The 17,720-nt window shown below is 38.2% G+C and overlaps 1 protein-coding gene and 1 long non-coding RNA gene across 4 annotated transcripts in view; one reads left to right on the plus strand and one right to left on the minus strand.

The window, feature by feature from the left end:
- LOC125497966 (uncharacterized) lies at window positions 1–2,172 on the minus strand. The gene is made up of 3 exons (XR_007274744.1): window positions 1,810–2,172; window positions 1,489–1,553; window positions 1–1,360 (listed from the first exon to the last, which is right to left on the minus strand). It is a non-coding gene; the product is annotated as an uncharacterized LOC125497966 (long non-coding RNA).
- Window positions 1,062–17,720, plus strand: part of LOC104901063 (uncharacterized) — a 27,446-nt gene continuing 10,787 nt past the window's right edge. Inside the window, exons 1-9 of one of the 3 annotated variants that reach the window (XM_048645699.2) lie at window positions 1,158–1,292; window positions 1,442–1,468; window positions 4,752–4,831; window positions 7,818–7,890; window positions 8,310–8,367; window positions 11,085–11,136; window positions 11,226–11,250; window positions 11,335–11,426; window positions 12,117–16,019. In XM_048645699.2, coding sequence (XP_048501656.1) covers window positions 1,191–1,292; window positions 1,442–1,468; window positions 4,752–4,831; window positions 7,818–7,890; window positions 8,310–8,367; window positions 11,085–11,136; window positions 11,226–11,250; window positions 11,335–11,426; window positions 12,117–12,177 — 570 coding nt within the window. In that variant the 5' untranslated portion in view covers window positions 1,158–1,190 and the 3' untranslated portion in view covers window positions 12,178–16,019. Of the gene's footprint in view, window positions 1,293–1,441; window positions 1,469–4,751; window positions 4,832–7,817; window positions 7,891–8,309; window positions 8,368–11,084; window positions 11,137–11,225; window positions 11,251–11,334; window positions 11,427–12,116; window positions 16,020–17,720 lie in introns of those variants that run through there. The other 2 variants (XM_048645703.2, XM_010688610.3) reach the window with 2 other exon arrangements.

Raw genomic sequence — 17,720 nt, forward strand, 5'->3', positions numbered from 1 at the left:
TAAATGAAAATTTTAGTTCATAAATTATATTATTTATGAAAACATTCAAAATAGGAACAACATATTTAAATTTACCAATAGATAATACATGAACAACAAAAGAAAATGGAGGAGGCTGGTCCCCAGATTAGGGGGGTTAGCCTAAGTTTGTTCTCCTTATTAAAAAAAAAAAAACAAAAGAAAATGAAGGGAGTATATACCAAGACTGAAGAATGTCTCACTAATACCGAGCGAAAACCGGGAGAAAGTATTGGTAACTCATATGCATCTCACAAAATTTTGGTACTAAAACTAAATCAAAGTGATACCAAAATAGAGTCATTCACTTAGAGATGACAGTGGGTAATGGACCCTACTCGGATCCGTGGATCCATATCCATTTTTTACGGATTTGGATCCTCAATTTTTGGACTCTAGGATCCGGGTAGGATATGGATCCTCTTTGGAAAAATACGAATATGGATCGGATCCTAAACTATTACCCAAATCCAGATCCATTTACCTCTTTTTATAATATTATTATTATTATTTGATATTGTAATATTAGTTATTACATGTAATAACGAACTTTTGCTTGAATTTCGAATTATTGTTCTAATTAATGTGCGAATTTACTGGATTATTTAGTTCGAAAAATCGATTGATAATTGTTAATATTTTAGAAATAGTTAATTAGTCTACAGTTTGATAATTAAATAGTTGTAAATGGTTGCAATTGTTATTTTTCAGAAAGTAAATGTAATTTTTGATTAATATTAGATGACTTTATTGTTCAAAATCTTTAATTATTGTGAAAATTAGGATAATTTGAAGAAAATAGACAAAGATCTATTTAGGGCCCGGATCTGTAGGATCCATAAGGATCTGGATCCTCATTCTTCTTATTACCCAATAGATCCGAGTAGGATTTGGATCCTTGCCTAAAAAAGAATATGGATATGCATCCTATCCAGATTCTACCCGTTGCCATCTCTACACTCACTCATACAAAAATATAATCTTGGTACCAAAATAAAATTACTTTGATTTGTAGTATCAAATAACTCTATTTTAGTATTACTTTGATTTAGCTTTGGTAAAAAAAAATTTGTAAGATAATATTTTGACATTTTACTATGATATAGATACCAATCCAAGCTCAAAATTGGGATACCTGTGTTGGAAGAAGACGACTTCAAGGAAACACAGAAATGGCGGCATCCTATTCGTGGTTATGGCTTGCGACCTTCTTTGCCTTCTTAACGTTCGCTACTCCTATCGATGACAAGTGCGCTGCTTGCTATGCTGTTGCGGTCTCTCTCTCTCTCTCATTCATCTCTTATATGGTTCAATTGATACTTGATAATGTAGATCTGCAATTCTGCATTGGATTTCGATTCAGTAATTGTGAAAATGTGTGATATTTCATTGCTTACCAAATTAAAATTTTCCAATCATGCAGGAAGAACTGGAGCATGGAATTGCTAATGTGAGCATTTTCAAGCTCACCTCTTAATTGTGTTTCTTGTTTATTTTATGCCAATGTTTCGTAATTTGTTGCAGTCCTTTCATCCCTATAGAATTGGCAGTACTGTTATTATTATAATATATGCTTATGTTGCGTCTTGAAGGTCATAATAGAATTTATAACAGAAAAAAATGAAGCCATGATCACATTTTGGCCATTTTATGAAGTAATTTTTCACGAGAGAAAGTACAAGATATTGTCCCCTATTTATGTGATCTGTTTTGATGAATTTGGAGAACATGAATTAACTGCAATGCTGTTGAATTGAGGCTAACGTAAGAACAGGACGTTTTATCACTTACTTTTTGTAGATCTTTCCATCAGTGTATGTTGATTCATCCCTAAAGTAGAAAGTAGAAACTGATGTGAGTAAGTGTACTCCTATAAGATCCTTGAGTTATTAAGACGAAACTTGGGATACCATACCCGGGTTGGCCTCATCTAGCAGAACCATGTCCTTAATTTGAGTGTACACTATACTAGGATTTCAATATCTCTTACTTAGCTTTGTGTGAAAGCATCATTGATAAACCAAACCACTAAGAGGTTAGTGGTTGGGAAGCGTTTGTGAGTTTAAGCGTGAGTGCTTGTGTGTTCTAAGTGCCAAATTAGCACATCTAGAGTTAGGTGTGGGACGAGCTGTTTGTCTGGAGTAAGGCTTTTGTTACTTTTGTTCTTCCGAGTAGATTAATAAAGTGATTAAGTGATCTATATTAGTTCGATAACTCTCTTAAACTCTCGTTTGCTTGCTTGCTTAAAGAGATGATTGTTCTTAAGTAATAAAGATTTGCTCTTAGTCACTTAGAAACGAATATCAATTTAGGGAAAGATTAGCTCTTAACCTAGATAAATGAGGTTGTTCAATTGTTTGAAAGATTTGCTTTCAAGAACAAGAAAACAGTTGTGAAATCTTGCAGCTTTTAACTCACAAAATCTCAAGTTTAATTCTTTCTAATTCTCATGAATCAGCAAGAGTAATGACACAAGTATTCTGTTAATAAAAAATGATATGTATATTATTCTTGAAAAGAAACGAAATATATAGCCAACTACTAGTTCTAATCCTACTAGAACTAGGACAACTAACAAACTCTAACTCTATCTTGATTCACACGGCTAGCATGCTTATCCATTCACACGCGTAACACAAAACAAAATAAGACTCCTAATCCAACAAGGATTAGTTACAACCAATTCCTAACAGAACTAGGAATAATACCTAACATTCCTAATAGAACTAGGAATGCTTATTTCTCTACTCATAACATTGGACGCCAACTAAAGAAATGTAATAATGCCTCTCATTTCTTTCAAGTCCATGAACTCCAAGAGAACGAACACCCACGGTTTCCATTCTACTTAGTATAATCTCTTGCCCATCTTCTTCACTTGAATTGCTTGCACTTGCTCCCGGATGACTAAGTGCCTCACTAGCTAGTAAGCTTGCGTTAGCAATCTATTTGCACGGAACCTTTATATTTGTTCAGAAGCCTTGGCAACTTCCTATAAGGAAGTCCTGAGATGTTAGTATGTAAAAAATGAAATCAATTAAGCTGCAGTCTTGGTGAGGTCGGGGTACAATTATTTTTGTTTAGGGCGCTAGCATCTAGTATCTTCGAGTAAGCTCTGTTCAATTTATTAACTATTGCCAGGTTTCTAAGCACAAGCCTTCCTCTAACTGTACAGGAAATCTGGATAATACTCAACTTCTGTATTTTGTTTATTGGGTGTTTTCTTTTATTGGATCATGCTGTTTACACCTGAAGCCTTTTATGCTGACACATGGTGTGGTATAGGATGGTTTAGACACCTAGTTTTCTCATCCTTTCTGTTTTGATGCTCAATGGTGTCATGGAACTTGAATAACCATCTGTTATTGAAGATACGATTCCTTTTTCTTCTTAGGGGATTGAATATAATTCAGAACAACGGAATGGATTTCCTGTTAGAATTTTCGGAAAATAACAATTTAAATCACACATTGTATAAAGCCGTATAGCAGAACTACATGCCTTGAGGAACTATAATTACGTAGTAAATTGGAGACGGTTCAATAAAGTTCCAATGCGCACCACTGGAGGTCTGCTACATGGCAAATACGTGCTTGCCACATACTCAAAGAGTGATGTTTGCCATGCATAATGGACTAGGTCTGGCTCGTGTGTGCCTAACTTAGGGACAAAGCCAGAATTCTGTCCTAATGGAGGCCAAATCTAGTTCCATCTATAATTTTAGTTTCAAGCAAGCAAATGTAAAACATGTTACTTATGAACATATGCATTTAAATTGCAGTAATGTGGTGATAAAATTGAAGCCAATCATAAAAAAATACTAGAAGAATTTATGCCATATAACTATATATTGTAGGTACTTTCCCCAAATAACTCTCGTTTATGCATCCCTTTATGTGGTAGCCTCAACCTTTATTTTGTGAGGGAATAGATCTTCTTAATAACCATCAGTCAAATAGTGTTGTGGGCTTGTCACATGTAGTTCGATTTAATCCGGTGACTTTAAGCATCCTGCGTGTCTTAATATATTTCTCATCCAATGTAATACTTTCAATTTCTTTATGTGCCAAGATAACTTGCATACGGATCAACCAAAAGTTTCAGAAATCTACAGAGGCCGTGGCCCCTTCAGGCCTTAAGGGCGCTCTGTCCATTCGTTTGCCAAATGGCTGATGATCAGTTACGCGTGGTCTGTTGCATTGGACTTCCAGTTGCTGCCTGGCTGTTTTCTTTCAGTCTGGCTAGAATACTGTTTTACGAACCGCAAGGACACTTTGCCTGTTTCTCCTATAAGTAGGACCTTTGACTTTCCCTAATTTTGTGTGAACCTAGATCCCTGTTAGTACATTTATTGATTGACGCCCTGAATCGAAGTTTAACAATATTCATTGTTTTTCTTCTCTCGCTTATGTTATTTAGTTGTGAACTCTGAAACAATATGCATGTGCGTGGCTTGTTTGAATTTTTAGCATTCTCTCTGAATCTTCTGGATTGCTTCTCTGCTCACAACAGTTCAGAAATATATGCATTTTAGCTCAATTTTTATAAAAGCGTATACATATATAATAATATAATATGCAATGGAGTGTCGAGTTTGCAATTCAACTTCATGTTCAAAGCGATTTAGTTGGGTGCTATACCACTTTTATATATTGATGTATTGTATTAAAGATTTCAATTAATGATCATCTCTGTTTAGTTTGGTCTAATATTTCTTAAAAAATGTAATTTAGGAGAAACCAAGAAATCATCTAGATCTGAGAAACCGTTTGGATTCTAAAGGACAGCGTAGAGGAAAAGTGATTGATTACAGGTATAATCCCTTAGACTTTATCAAACTCATCCGTATACCTTAATCACCCATGAAAGTGTTATTGAAGCTATTGTGTCATTCATAGCTGTGATAAACCTTTTCCTCTAAGGGGAAGGAGGGGGGGGGGGCGTGCGGCTATAAGCCTATGATTGATAATTTCCATGTAATATCATACTTTATCATTTACCCCATTCCTCTCATAAATACTTTCCTTGTGGCCAGGTAACTAGGTATGGGGTATGAGATTTATACGACCTTGCATGTCCAATCATGAAGAGGATGTTTTAGTGGTGTGCCTTAGATGAAAATAATTGGCTTGCTACATCAAACAAACATAAGAATTTATGAATAGTTGAGTCATGAGTGATATGTGTAATAGGTCCCTTGTGATACAAAAGGGCGATTCTCTCTGCTTTGCTACTTCTATAAATGATTGAAATTAGTGTTTATGCAATTGTTTGTTGCGGAAGATTCAGGAATCTCGGTATTTGAACCAAGGGGTTGTTTCCTTTTCATTGCGGGAAAACTCTTTATGAAATGCTCCTTTTGTATCTTTTTAGTGTGCTCATCTGGAATCTTAACACTATTCACAATTAGGGGGTGTTTGGTATGTTTTTTTGATGGCTTGGAAACGGATTCACATAATCCTTTCCATTACAGTTTGTTTGGTTAGAGGACACCGGTAACAATTACCGTTACCTACATGAAACGCTTTCCACCGAATTGTTTCCGGTGAAGAACCTACGGTAACAAAAACCGTTTCTGCTGCTCAAACAAAACAACATCATCAACCTCGCCATCATCAATTCGACATCAACGATCATCATCAACCCCAATCAAAGGGTCTAATTTGCATCATCAACTCTCATTATCAATCACGAATGCACGATGATTCGATTATTGTGGTGATTCTAAATTGATGTTCATAATGATGAGCCGTGATTTGGTGATGTTGATTAAAGATGATGAATTGATGATGTGAAGATGATAATGAGTGAAGATGATGCGATGATGATAAACAAAACAAAAGAGATTTTGCTTGCTTGTACTCGAGGAAATGTGAGAGAGAGGAGAGAGAATGAAGAAGTCCCACACTCCCACTACATATTTATATTTTTTCTTTTTTTAATCATATAATATATATAGAAGTGAGTTCATATGAGAATGCATACTTACGTGAGAAATGAGAATGAATTTTATGTGATACAACTCTTATGACTAAGTGATGTAACTCTAATGAAAAAGTGATGTAACTCCAAAAAAAAGAAAATTAGAAAAAAAAAATTCAAAAAAAAAATTTTTTTTTTGGGCTCAAAATTTTTTAGGGTGGTATAACTCTAATGAACAAGTGTTGTAACTCTAATCCAATCGTGTGGTTGAGATTCATTCTCATTTCTCATGTAAGGAGCATTCTCATGTGATCTTGCCTCTATATATATATATAATTAAGGTTTCCATTCCATACCATTATTAATCATACCAAACAAAAAGAAACGGAATAAATTTTAATTGTTTCCATTCCATTATTATACCAAACAACTAATAAAAGTAACACTTATTATTACCCTTTCCCCTTCTTATCAAAATCCATTTCATTCCGTTTACGCTAATCATACCAAACGCCCCCTTAGAGAGAATCTTCAAAATTCTTCTCAACATATAAGAAAAAATATAGTCGTGTGTGGTTTGTTTGATTTGTCTCAATGAGTACTTTATAAATATTCAATAATTATAATTTTTACTAATATGTCATGAAAGATATTTAAGGTCAAAAGCGCACAGGCAAATTAGGCAAACTAAAAAAATACAGAGGGAGTATTTCTCTACGTCACTTAGAGCAACTCCATTTTGAATGGGAGGTGCGAGCGTGATGAGCATAGGGCATGGGGGGAGGGCTTTCCATTAAGGTTGGTGCATCATATGAATTAAGGAAGGAGATTGAGATGGAATTTCGTTTCCATTATCATTAGTCAAAATGCTGAAACTATAGATTAGTGTGGCATTCAGATTCTAATCAATTGTGGGGGGAGCAGAATCAAAAACTTCAATAGGCCTTTACCCTCTAATGGCTAATGGTCTGATTTTAGCATATTAGATGAATGCAGGAATGCTGGCTGAAACTTAAGCAAGCAAATCTGACTTGTACTTGACCTGTGGTCCTACCAAAATGCGTTTTCCAAGCTGACGCTAAGTTTTTATCATCAGAATTGCGTTGCAAAGTGAGCTTAATTTAAGATTCCCATCAGGTTATTTGACAAATGTAATGATTATAGAACATGCCATAAGTGACATAAGGCTATAAAGGACTATTTTAATATTAGTTCTCGTTGATTTTGGTGTAGAATTTCCCGTTAGGTAGGTCATTGCCTGATTCCAAAATCTGAGATATACCAAATAATATATCATTTTTAGAGGTTGTGCAGCAGATTACCTGCCATTTATTTGTCAATCTGAAAACTATATGAACAATTATATACTTATTAGACTAAGATTCAAGGACGTGCTGTAGGAGTAACCCATTACCGTCTGGGTGGAATTGCCACAACATGGGCGTTCTTCTTAGCAAGAATTATTGCAGTAGGATAATGGCTAGGAGGATTTGAAAGGCATTACGGCATTAAGATTTCCAAGGTTTCGCCAAGGCTTAGCTCAGGACGCCTCTAACTCAAACCTATTCATTGTCGAATCCTACTCAGCGGAATATGGAGGTACTTATGGCAGAACGGGCCAATTTGGTCTTTCACAATAAAACGATAGATGTAACTGCCATGAAACGAATTGGCATGCCCGGTAGCCCACGTGTGGTTTTTGAAACGTCTTCCTAGTTATATCGCGAATTTGAAATCTAATTGATTGTATTTGATGGGTTGGGATATATTTTTCTTTCTAACATTTATGTTGCTTATCTACACAGCCAGTTACACTGTAATTGTGTGTGATAGCGTCCTGTCTGACTAACGGATCTATATTTTGCAACTTTTTGAAGAGTAAGTGAGCTAAGAGTGGTCGAACTCCTGGATGGCCTCTGTGAAAAGATGCAGGATTATACCCTTCTGAAGGTGAGTGGCATATTTACTTGAACCAATTTATCTGCACAGCTACTCAGCTGTCAAGTAAGTAATTTTTATTATGACCATATTCTAAGTTCCTAGTTGACCATATTCTAAGTTCCTAGTCATTCTTATACTATGTTATTATGACTATTTTAAGCTATGTTACTCGGACTCGGTACTCATGTCAGACATGGGTATGTGTCTTAGTGTGCAACTCGGCTACTTGGATGATTGTCGAGGGTGACAAGGGTTTTGAAGTAAAAATGAAGAGCTCGAACAACATAGATTTTAAGTTTCTAGTCATACTTATAAAGTTTCTAGTCATACTTATACAATGTTAACTACTGTTTTAAGCTACTCAGATGTTGCTTGGCATGATGAGCAATGAGATGTGGAAGGGCTGATTTTACCCTTTCTTTTTCCAGACTGATTCCAAAAGACAAACATGGATCAAAGTTAACAACTGGGAGAACCTCACAGTGAGTATGTATCAGTACTTGCTAGCTTGGTTTCATTTTATCTTTTCTAACCTTAGTTCTCTCATAACAATATAGGCAGTTAATTGAATGTTATTTGCTTTATTAAGTTTATAATTCTGCGGATCTAGTTGCTATCTTGAACACTAAGACCTTCTTGCGTCCACACTACTCTTTGATACATAACTCCTATCTGAAATTTTCTTATTCTTAAGATGCTTTGCATCTACCTTTTCTTTTGGTTGCGGAGGGGTCATACAAGTAAACGATCTTTCTTGACATTGTAGCAGAAAGTTGCAGTGTGTAAGCATTATTGGTGTGCTCAGAAATGCTCATTTCATGTACACTGTTGAATATCTCTCATCTTGTGCTGCAGAACAGCTGTTGTCTTTGGCAGCTGTTTTTGTGTTTTTCTTTATTGTAGTTCAGATTAACTTGTTTTTTTCCCCATAGTTTTGGGTATTTTCTGAAGTACTTTTACCTATTTAGAGATATGTTTTGTTAAAAGGAGGACTTGTGTAAATGCTGTTTCTTTTTACTACATCTAGGTGTTAGAGGAAATAAAAGAAAAGAGAAAGGGAGAGGATATAGAGAAAGATGCAGGCAATAGCTTCCACACTAACAGATCTAACATTGGAAGGAATGGTTTGTGCACCTGAGGCTTATATTTTCATCCCTCGAGAATCTGTGGATGTCAACTAAGAGGGCGTTTGGTTGGGGGAAATTAGGAAAGGGAACTAAAACCCTTGACTCCTTTAGGAGAGTTTGATGAGGATATGATGGTATGGTGAGTATTTGATTGGCATTGCTTATGATTCTGTTTCTCCAGTTTCTTTTTGGAGCTCCCTCATTTTGCTGTAACATCATTCCCCACACCCTCTAGACTTCAATTCCCCAACTTGGGGTTTTCGCAACAACCACTCACCTTCATACCCAAACCACTTTATTCCAACAACCAGCCACCAACAGCGCAGACCATCCTCTTCTGTCACTATCATGGTACCATAACCTCCCCCCCCCCCCCCCCCCCCAAAAAAAAAGCGCACAACCACTCTACCCCAAATCCACAAAGAGCCGCCAAGGCTCTAACAGTCCAAATCCACCCCCACGCCATACTAACCACCAACAACTCGGTCCCATTAGAAAACGATCCAGGGCCTCATTACAACCGCTGCAATCATTGAGAGAAACCGCCATACTAATCATTTCATGTACACTGTTGAATATCTCTCATCTTGTGCTGCAGAACAGCTGTTGTCTTTGGCAGCTGTTTTTGTGTTTTTCTTTATTGTAGTTCAGATTAACTTGTTTTTTTCCCCATAGTTTTGGGTATTTTCTGAAGTACTTTTACCTATTTAGAGATATGTTTTGTTAAAAGGAGGACTTGTGTAAATGCTGTTTCTTTTTACTACATCTAGGTGTTAGAGGAAATAAAAGAAAAGAGAAAGGGAGAGGATATAGAGAAAGATGCAGGCAATAGCTTCCACACTAACAGATCTAACATTGGGAGGAATGGTTTGTGCACCTGAGGCTTATATTTTCATCCCTCGAGAATCTGTGGATGTCAACTAAGAGGGCGTTTGGTTGGGGGAAATTAGGAAAGGGAACTAAAACCCTTGACTCCTTTAGGAGAGTTTGATGAGGATATGATGTTATGGTGAGTATTTGATTGGCATTGCTTATGATTCTGTTTCTCCAGTTTCTTTTTGGAGCTCCCTCATTTTGCTGTAACATCATTCCCCACACCCTCTAGACTTCAATTCCCCAACTTGGGGTTTTCGCAACAACCACTCACCTTCATACCCAAACCACTTTATTCCAACAACCAGCCACCAACAGCGCAGACCATCCTCTTCTGTCACTATCATGGTACCATAACCTCCCCCCCCCCCCCAAAAAAAAAGCGCACAACCACTCTACCCCAAATCCACAAAGAGCCGCCAAGGCTCTAACAGTCCAAATCCACCCCACGCCATACTAACCACCAACAACTCGGCCCATTAGAAAACGATCCAGGGCCTCATTACAACCGCTGCAATCATTGAGAGAAAAAGAGTTGACAAATAGCCAAATTACTGAGAGAGAGGGAGGGAGGGAGGGAGGGAGGGAGGGAGGGAGGGAGGGAGGGAGGGAGAGAGAGAGAGAGAGAGAGAGAGAGAGAGAGAGAGAGAGGGAGAGAGTTGACAGACAACAGCAATGGGAAAGAGTTGACACACAAGAAACCAATAGAGAGAGAGAGAGAGAGGAGGGGGGGGGGAGACTTGTTCATATCATGAATAATTAGGGATTTTTATATGGTTGAATTATTCCATAAAAACTCTACATCGAATGTGTCCGCGTAAGCCTTTGGTTGAGTAGGGGTGTCGGTGAAGGCTGTCTATGGTTGAATAACGGTGGTGGAGCCGAGGAGGTATAAGACCACAGATGGCCCCAGTCTGTAGTTGAGAGAGGGAAGTGGTGGTGGTAGTATGTTTGTAGTGGTGAGAAGACAACATGATTGTGGGAGGGGGGTATATATCCCTATACCAAACACTTGAAAAGTAATCTCATTCCTTATGCCATCTTAACCAAATACGAGGAAATTGGGGGGTTTTGGGTGCTTTCCTTTCCTTTTTTATTAGTTATTAGTGAATCAAATGGGCCTTAATTTTGACAGAAATATCAGTATATGCCTATATGGTCTCCAAACTGTTTATGATGATAAATGATTATTTGCTGTTCTAGACAAACAAGAAGCCCGAGCACATTCTAAAGATATGTCATCTTACTGTGGAAGGTCAGTTTTGATGATACAAACATTTCTACCTATTTTTTTGTTAGAAGTGAAAAAAAAATGAAATCTAATTTCATTTCATGATGGAGTAGGTTACTGGAGGAAACTGAAGATGAGGCAAGTTCTGGTTCACTTCTTTTTGACTATTCATGCTGAGGTTATGTATGAATTGATGGTTCTGAGTTTTAATTGATGTTGCAGTTGGCAGAGTTGATTAAAAAGGGGTCTGTTGAACCTGGAGCTGTAGCCAAGGTATTATGTGAGGATGTCAGCCAACACTGCAAAAAGACTAGGTAATTATGAAATTAATGTTCTTTTAGTTGTTGCACCATTAGAAATCAAATACTTTTTGCTAAAGAATGCAGTATAAATGATTCTGGTTAGGGAAGTCGTCAATTTAGAATAAGCCAGTCTTGCTCTGGGTAAAGTGAGCAGAATTGTCCCTTGAAAGGGACCATTATGTTTTTACCACTTAGACAACAGCCGTAGAACCCTAGTCAGACTGCCCAGCTTCATCCTCTTAAGTCAAAACACTTTGGCGTTTGGAAGTGAAACTTATATTTATGATTTTAAACTGTATTGAGGTGGTAAAGTTGCTCTCATATAAGAATGAGTGTGTAGCTGTGGGAAGAAAAATTAACAAAAAATTAATGCAACACCAAGAACGTTGACATAACTACAAACATGCTGTCGGGAGTGTTCTAGGGGTCCAAATGTAGGTGGCCTATCTCTTACACATTTCCATCATTATATTCTAATAACTAATCATGTATGTCATTCGATCTTCTGAAGCAGCAGCCAAAAACTCCAGCTAGGCTGCTGAACTCCATTTTTTAAACTCCTGGCAACTGTTCTGTAATGAAGTTTAAGTGTTGAACACATCCTAGAAGTAACTGCTACTGTTTGTTCCTGTAAGGGTGATTGTTACAGGCTTTCCGCCATTGGACTTAAAATCTTTTTTAAAATTTTAATAATGATGACAGCAATGACAACAGCATAAGCTACAAGAACCAGTGGCTTAAGAATGGATCTGGGAAGGTCTGATGCACCAGCTCGATAAGCCAAACTTAATCACTTTGCAACAAAGAAAGGGCAAATCAGTAATTTTGAGGGGAGAACTGACAAAAGGAATATGAGGTGGAAGAGTTAGTTTTTTGGCAGAAGTATTGTACAGAGGCCGGGTCTCAGTGTTTGGGATAAAAGGGGAGGGAAGGTCTAGGTGCTAGACATCAGAAATATTGTTAAGGGAATTGGTGTGGGAGAGTGGGAGCCTCTCGAAAGCTAGCCTACTTGTGTATTCATTTACATCATCAATTCCAAACTCACCTTCCTCTCATTTCCCATCTTGTTCATCTCTTGCAATCTTCTTATCTCTGTTATTATTTTCCATTAATACTTATGTGTTTGTTGTGTTTGATCTTGTTGTGTTGTGAGGGAGTAGTTGATAACTCAGTTCGTCACCGAAGGCTTATCTGTCAGCAGCCATACATGTATAGACTATAGCATTAAACGCTTCTGTGATACTTTCGTTCTCTTTCATTTTAATATCTGAAACACAAGTTTCATGTATGCGAACAAGTATAGGAGTAGTTCCACATTATAAAAGGAAGTGAATGACAAAAAAGTGGCTTCATCCTAGAGGGGTTACTACTTACTACAAATTCTGTTTGGAGAGATTTTGTTACTTGTATGAATTTTGAATGGCACCTAAGTGATGCACATCTTACTAATCTTTTTTGCATAGCATTGAATCAGTATGGCCAGGGAAATTGACTATTGCCTTTGGTAGCTACGAGAAGCATAAATGGAGCCCCTACAAATTTAAGTGCTACTGCAGGACATGCGTAACATGTCTGTCAAAGATCCCTATAGGATAGGAATGAAAAGGTTACGGTGCTCTATCTCGCCTACTTCTGCTTCTAGAATCTAGATCGACCATGGTTATTTAACAAAAAATTGGCTCATATGGAATTATCCTGGCTTTCTTTGTCTCTTGTGTGGCTTTGTGAGTTGAGAATTCACTGCCATTCTCTTTCGTCCCCGTTATGAATTAACATAATTTAAGCACCATTAATGGCAGAAATTAGAAAGAAGAAGAAGATTTGATTGATACACTGAAAATACAGCAAAAATATAAAGATATTCAAGCTTTCGAGAAGCTTGATTCTCTCCCAAGTGAACTCTTAAAACCTCACCAAAAGTTTCATTAATATTTAACATACTAATCCCTTCCTAATGTTCTCTTATTTATAGTATTGCTCCTCTAACTCACTCACTTATCCTCAAGGTGGTTAGTGGTCAACACTGAAATTTCAGCTTCGGCCATGATGGGCATCATCATCCTTGATGCCTGGCTTCCACAGCCTGCACCGGTGTATCTTGTTACCTTACTGACAATATAGTGAAGAAGAGATGATTTGTGTCCTTAGTGATATATTTGGCAGTTGGCACTTACTTCCCATATGTTTTCACACTCGAAACCAAGAACTTGCTTCATCTGGCCTTGAAGCTCCTTATCAGTGAGGTGTTGGCTTTCCATTAGTGGCTTGGCTATCGTAATATAGGCATGGAACTTGCCATTGGATGATGTCAGAACTAATGGGTTTGAAAAATTGGTGGAAAAATGGTTTTAAAAATTAGGAGAAGAGAAGTGGGCTGAGAGTGAGTGGTGGGACGAAGAGTGTAGATGTGCGTGGAGGATTGGTCATCAGAAAGCTGATTGGGATTGTTAGTAGATGGATGGGTTGGGGCGTTGGGCAATGAAAAGAGGGGGAAAGTAATTGGGCTTAGTGGTTTTTTTTCCCAAATAAGGCCCTGATTTCCTTGGAGTTCGTAGATAAAAAATGAAAGGTCTTCCTGTAGTTGCCAAAGGGGTGTTTTAGAGAGTTTTTGGAATAAAAACTCTCAAAATAAAAAAGCTCCTAATAGAAGCTTTATCCTTAGAGGATTAGGTAAAAATATGTTCAATTACTTTTTTGCCTCTAATAATAATACTACACATATGTATTAAAATATTTATAAATGTCATTTCACTCAAATAAATCGCAATAACTCTAATAAGCTTTTAGCAATCAGTTAATTATTACCAAACGCGTTTATTAAAAAAAGTTGTCAAATCAGCAGTGAAACTTGCTGAACAAAAAGTTAAAACTCTAACAACAAACTCTAAACTCTAACTGCTAAACTCTAAACTCTATTTGCCAAACAGGGCAATATCTTCTGCTAATTTATTTCCACTCACAAGTCACATCCTTCACATGGGACTTTTCATCCAATTCTGATCTGCTCTGAATATTGACAATATTCTGAATCTGTTCCCTCAAGCCAAATGAAAATTCTAACAAGCTTGTTCCACACTCCATAACTGAAAGTGAGCTCCATCCTACTTTGCCTCTGAATCTTTCATCGGAAAAGAATTCTGGGTCGTTGCTGGTATTTATGCCTAAGAAATCTCCAGATCCACCCCCTGTCCCATTTGCTTCAGATACACCTTTGGCGAATCCATATTCTTCCCTGTACAGGCCACCACACGTTGTGGTTCCACCATCAAACTTACATTTCTCGGCTAAGAGGCCTGGGCTACCTCCAGAACCACTTCCTCCGGTTCTAGCTTTCTTGAACATTCCTCCACCACTGTGGTTGTTGCTAGCGACAATCTTTTCCCATCCATCAATGTGTCCTCCAACATAGCCATCAGCCACACCAACAAATTTGCACCCAGATTTGCCGGTGAGACCAATTTGACCTCCTCGAGTAAAACCCACCAGAAAAAATTACCCTGCAATTACTCCCCAAGCCATTCCCCTCGACATGTACCTCCATACCTTAATTCCTCTAGATGTGATATTACCAGTGTCGCTTTCACCGATGACGTCCTCTCTGTTCCAGCCAAAAGACTCCATCGTAAGCAGGCTATTGATCTCTTACTCACGTGAAGGATAAAAGTCAGTGGTGATGGTTTGAATCTCGTTTATCTCTTCCACCACTCAATTTGGTTTTCCTTCTGTCCACTGTTGAGATTCTTCACCAGCTGGTGGTGTTTAAGACTTAAGAACAACCAAACCACCAAAAGAGCTACACCAGCGACTAGAATCCGCATGTGCTGAAGAGATCATTGCACAATCATATCCCTTTTTTCCTCCCACCTGAAGAATGATCGTCGTTGATGTTGCCATTCAAAATACTGCCTCGCATCGCCGTCAAGTCCTATGATGGCAACCATTAACTTCTTATTTAATTTGGAAAAACGGGAGAAATCCTCCAATTGAAGGATCCATTCATTGGAAGTTCTTCCCTTGAACTCAAGACTTTGAAGCTCTTGTCCGATGTTCTGCTCTTTGTTGACATTTGATATCCCTGGATCTCCTTTGTGAGAGAAGTATGCATACTCTTCTCGGATCCATTTCTGGATAAGCTATGATGCACGTTTATTAGCAATCTTCATCTGAGTTTTTTTTTATTTTTTTTGTGAAATTGTAAATCAGTAGCTTAATCCCCTGGGATAGTACCACTCTGATGCCATTTGTTGTGAATTAACATAACTTAAGAACCAACAATGGCAGAAGTTTAGGAAGAAGAGGAAGATATGATTGATGGAAAGAATATACAGCAAAATGTAAAGATTCAAGCTTTCGAGAGGCTTGATTCTCTCCCAAAAAAACTCTTAAAAGCTCACCAAAAATTCTCATCAATATTCAACATATTAATCTGTTTCAAATGCTCTCTTATTTATAGTATTATTCAACTAAATGACTTATTTTTCTCCTCAAGATACTGCTATACCTAACATTCCCTTCCCCATTTGCCAATTCATAGCAGTCCCTTTGACGTTTGCAATGGCATTAGTTCATGTGAAGTGCATAGCAATTTCAATGGTAAAATATGCTGTAGGGTGCTATGAACTGACATAGCTTGGACACTTTAATGGCAGAAGTTAAGGAAGAAAATGAGTATTTGACTGAAAAACAGAAAATTACAGCAATATAAAATGATAGTTACAAGCTTTCGAGAGGCTTGTTCTCTCCCATTGAACTTCAAAAGCTCACCCAATATTTCCTTAACAATTTTCAGCATGATCCTTCTCCCTCTAATTATCCCTATATATAGTGTAATTACCTTAGCACAACTACCTAGCTTATTCCCCAAGCTACTAATTATGATAATACCTAAATTACCCTTCCCCTAAAATATCAGTTCATAGCATTACCGGCCGCCCAAACTTTCACCTTGTCCTCAAGGTGGATAGTAATCAGCGTTGAATGCCCGGCCTCGGCAGCAGTTGACATTGTTTTGTTGAAAATTGATGCCCGGCTTCCATTGGTGTTCAAGCTCCTCATTGGTGAGTGTTGTAGGTAAATGGAAGCTGTCATAAAAGAGTATAAAGTTGTGGTTGAGGTGGGAGGAAAAGATGGATACGTAATTTTGTATTTGGTGCGGGAAAGTTGGGTTTGATGGTTTGGGTGTGGAAATATAAGTTGGAGGGGTGAGTTTAGTTTTAGATGTAAGGCTCTCAAAAGTGGGTTTGCAATTTGGTGGCAGAGTGGGCTTAAGGGAAGGAAAATGGGAAATGAAAAACTGGGAAGAGAGGTTGGGTTTGGGCTGAGTAAAATTAGAGGTGTAAATGGGTTTCAGAATTGGTGGGAGGAAAGTGGGTTTAGAAATAAAATGTCCACATGGGCTGTTAGGTTCTGGGTTGGAGTGAGGGTGGTCTTGTTTTAAAACTTGGGTAGAGTAACATGAAAGAAAGTTGGACTTAGATTTTATAAGCCCATTTAAAATTCTGACCTCATGGACTAAATAATGAGTGGGCTGAAGAGGGTAGGGCTCAATTTCATATTGTGCTTCATTGTGTAAAAACTGAGGCACGTGTTTAACCACCAGATTTTTGCCAACCTCTGCCATGATGTCATCATTCATGCGATTTACCAAAATGCCCTTAATGACAGGGTCTAAAATTAGCTTCCTCTCCAAGCCAACAGATGACTCAACAAAATTTCCCTCGCACACTTCTCTGGCGTCCTCTTTTTCTGGAAGTTTCTGGTGAACACCACCATTGAGTACTCCACCACAAGTTCTACCACCGGCGAAGGTTAGCCCACCGCCTAGATCCTTGTCCATGAACACGGAGGACCCAGTGAGTCTTCTCCCACATGCTCGACCCCTTTGGTGGAAGTTTTTCTCTGACCACCACTGTACCTTGCCACCGGTTGTGCCACCCATGTACCCACTTGATAAGTCACCAGGACCCCCACCGGATCCACTATTTCCAGAACCATCTCGCTCAAATTTTCCTCTCGTCGGTTGACTTTGGAGAGTGTAACCTCCACTCGTTTCACCACCAACAAAACCGACTCGACCACCGCCGGTAAAACCACCAGAAAAATCACCTTGTCTCTCTCCCACCTCCGGCGCTAAAGAGATGGTTCCACGCTTAGACTCGTCTCCATTGCAACCACCTGCAACCCAACTGGAACCACCACTAAGTCCACCACCTAGAGGGCTGCCGGTGAGAGAACCTGAACCTCCACCGGAACCACTGCATCCAGCACCTCCTTTTTCATATATGTTCCTATTTCGTCCATCAAAGG

Source organism: Beta vulgaris, chromosome 1 (genome assembly GCF_026745355.1).
Source record: "Beta vulgaris subsp. vulgaris cultivar EL10 chromosome 1, EL10.2, whole genome shotgun sequence".
Taxonomy (NCBI): Eukaryota; Viridiplantae; Streptophyta; class Magnoliopsida; order Caryophyllales; family Amaranthaceae; genus Beta; species Beta vulgaris.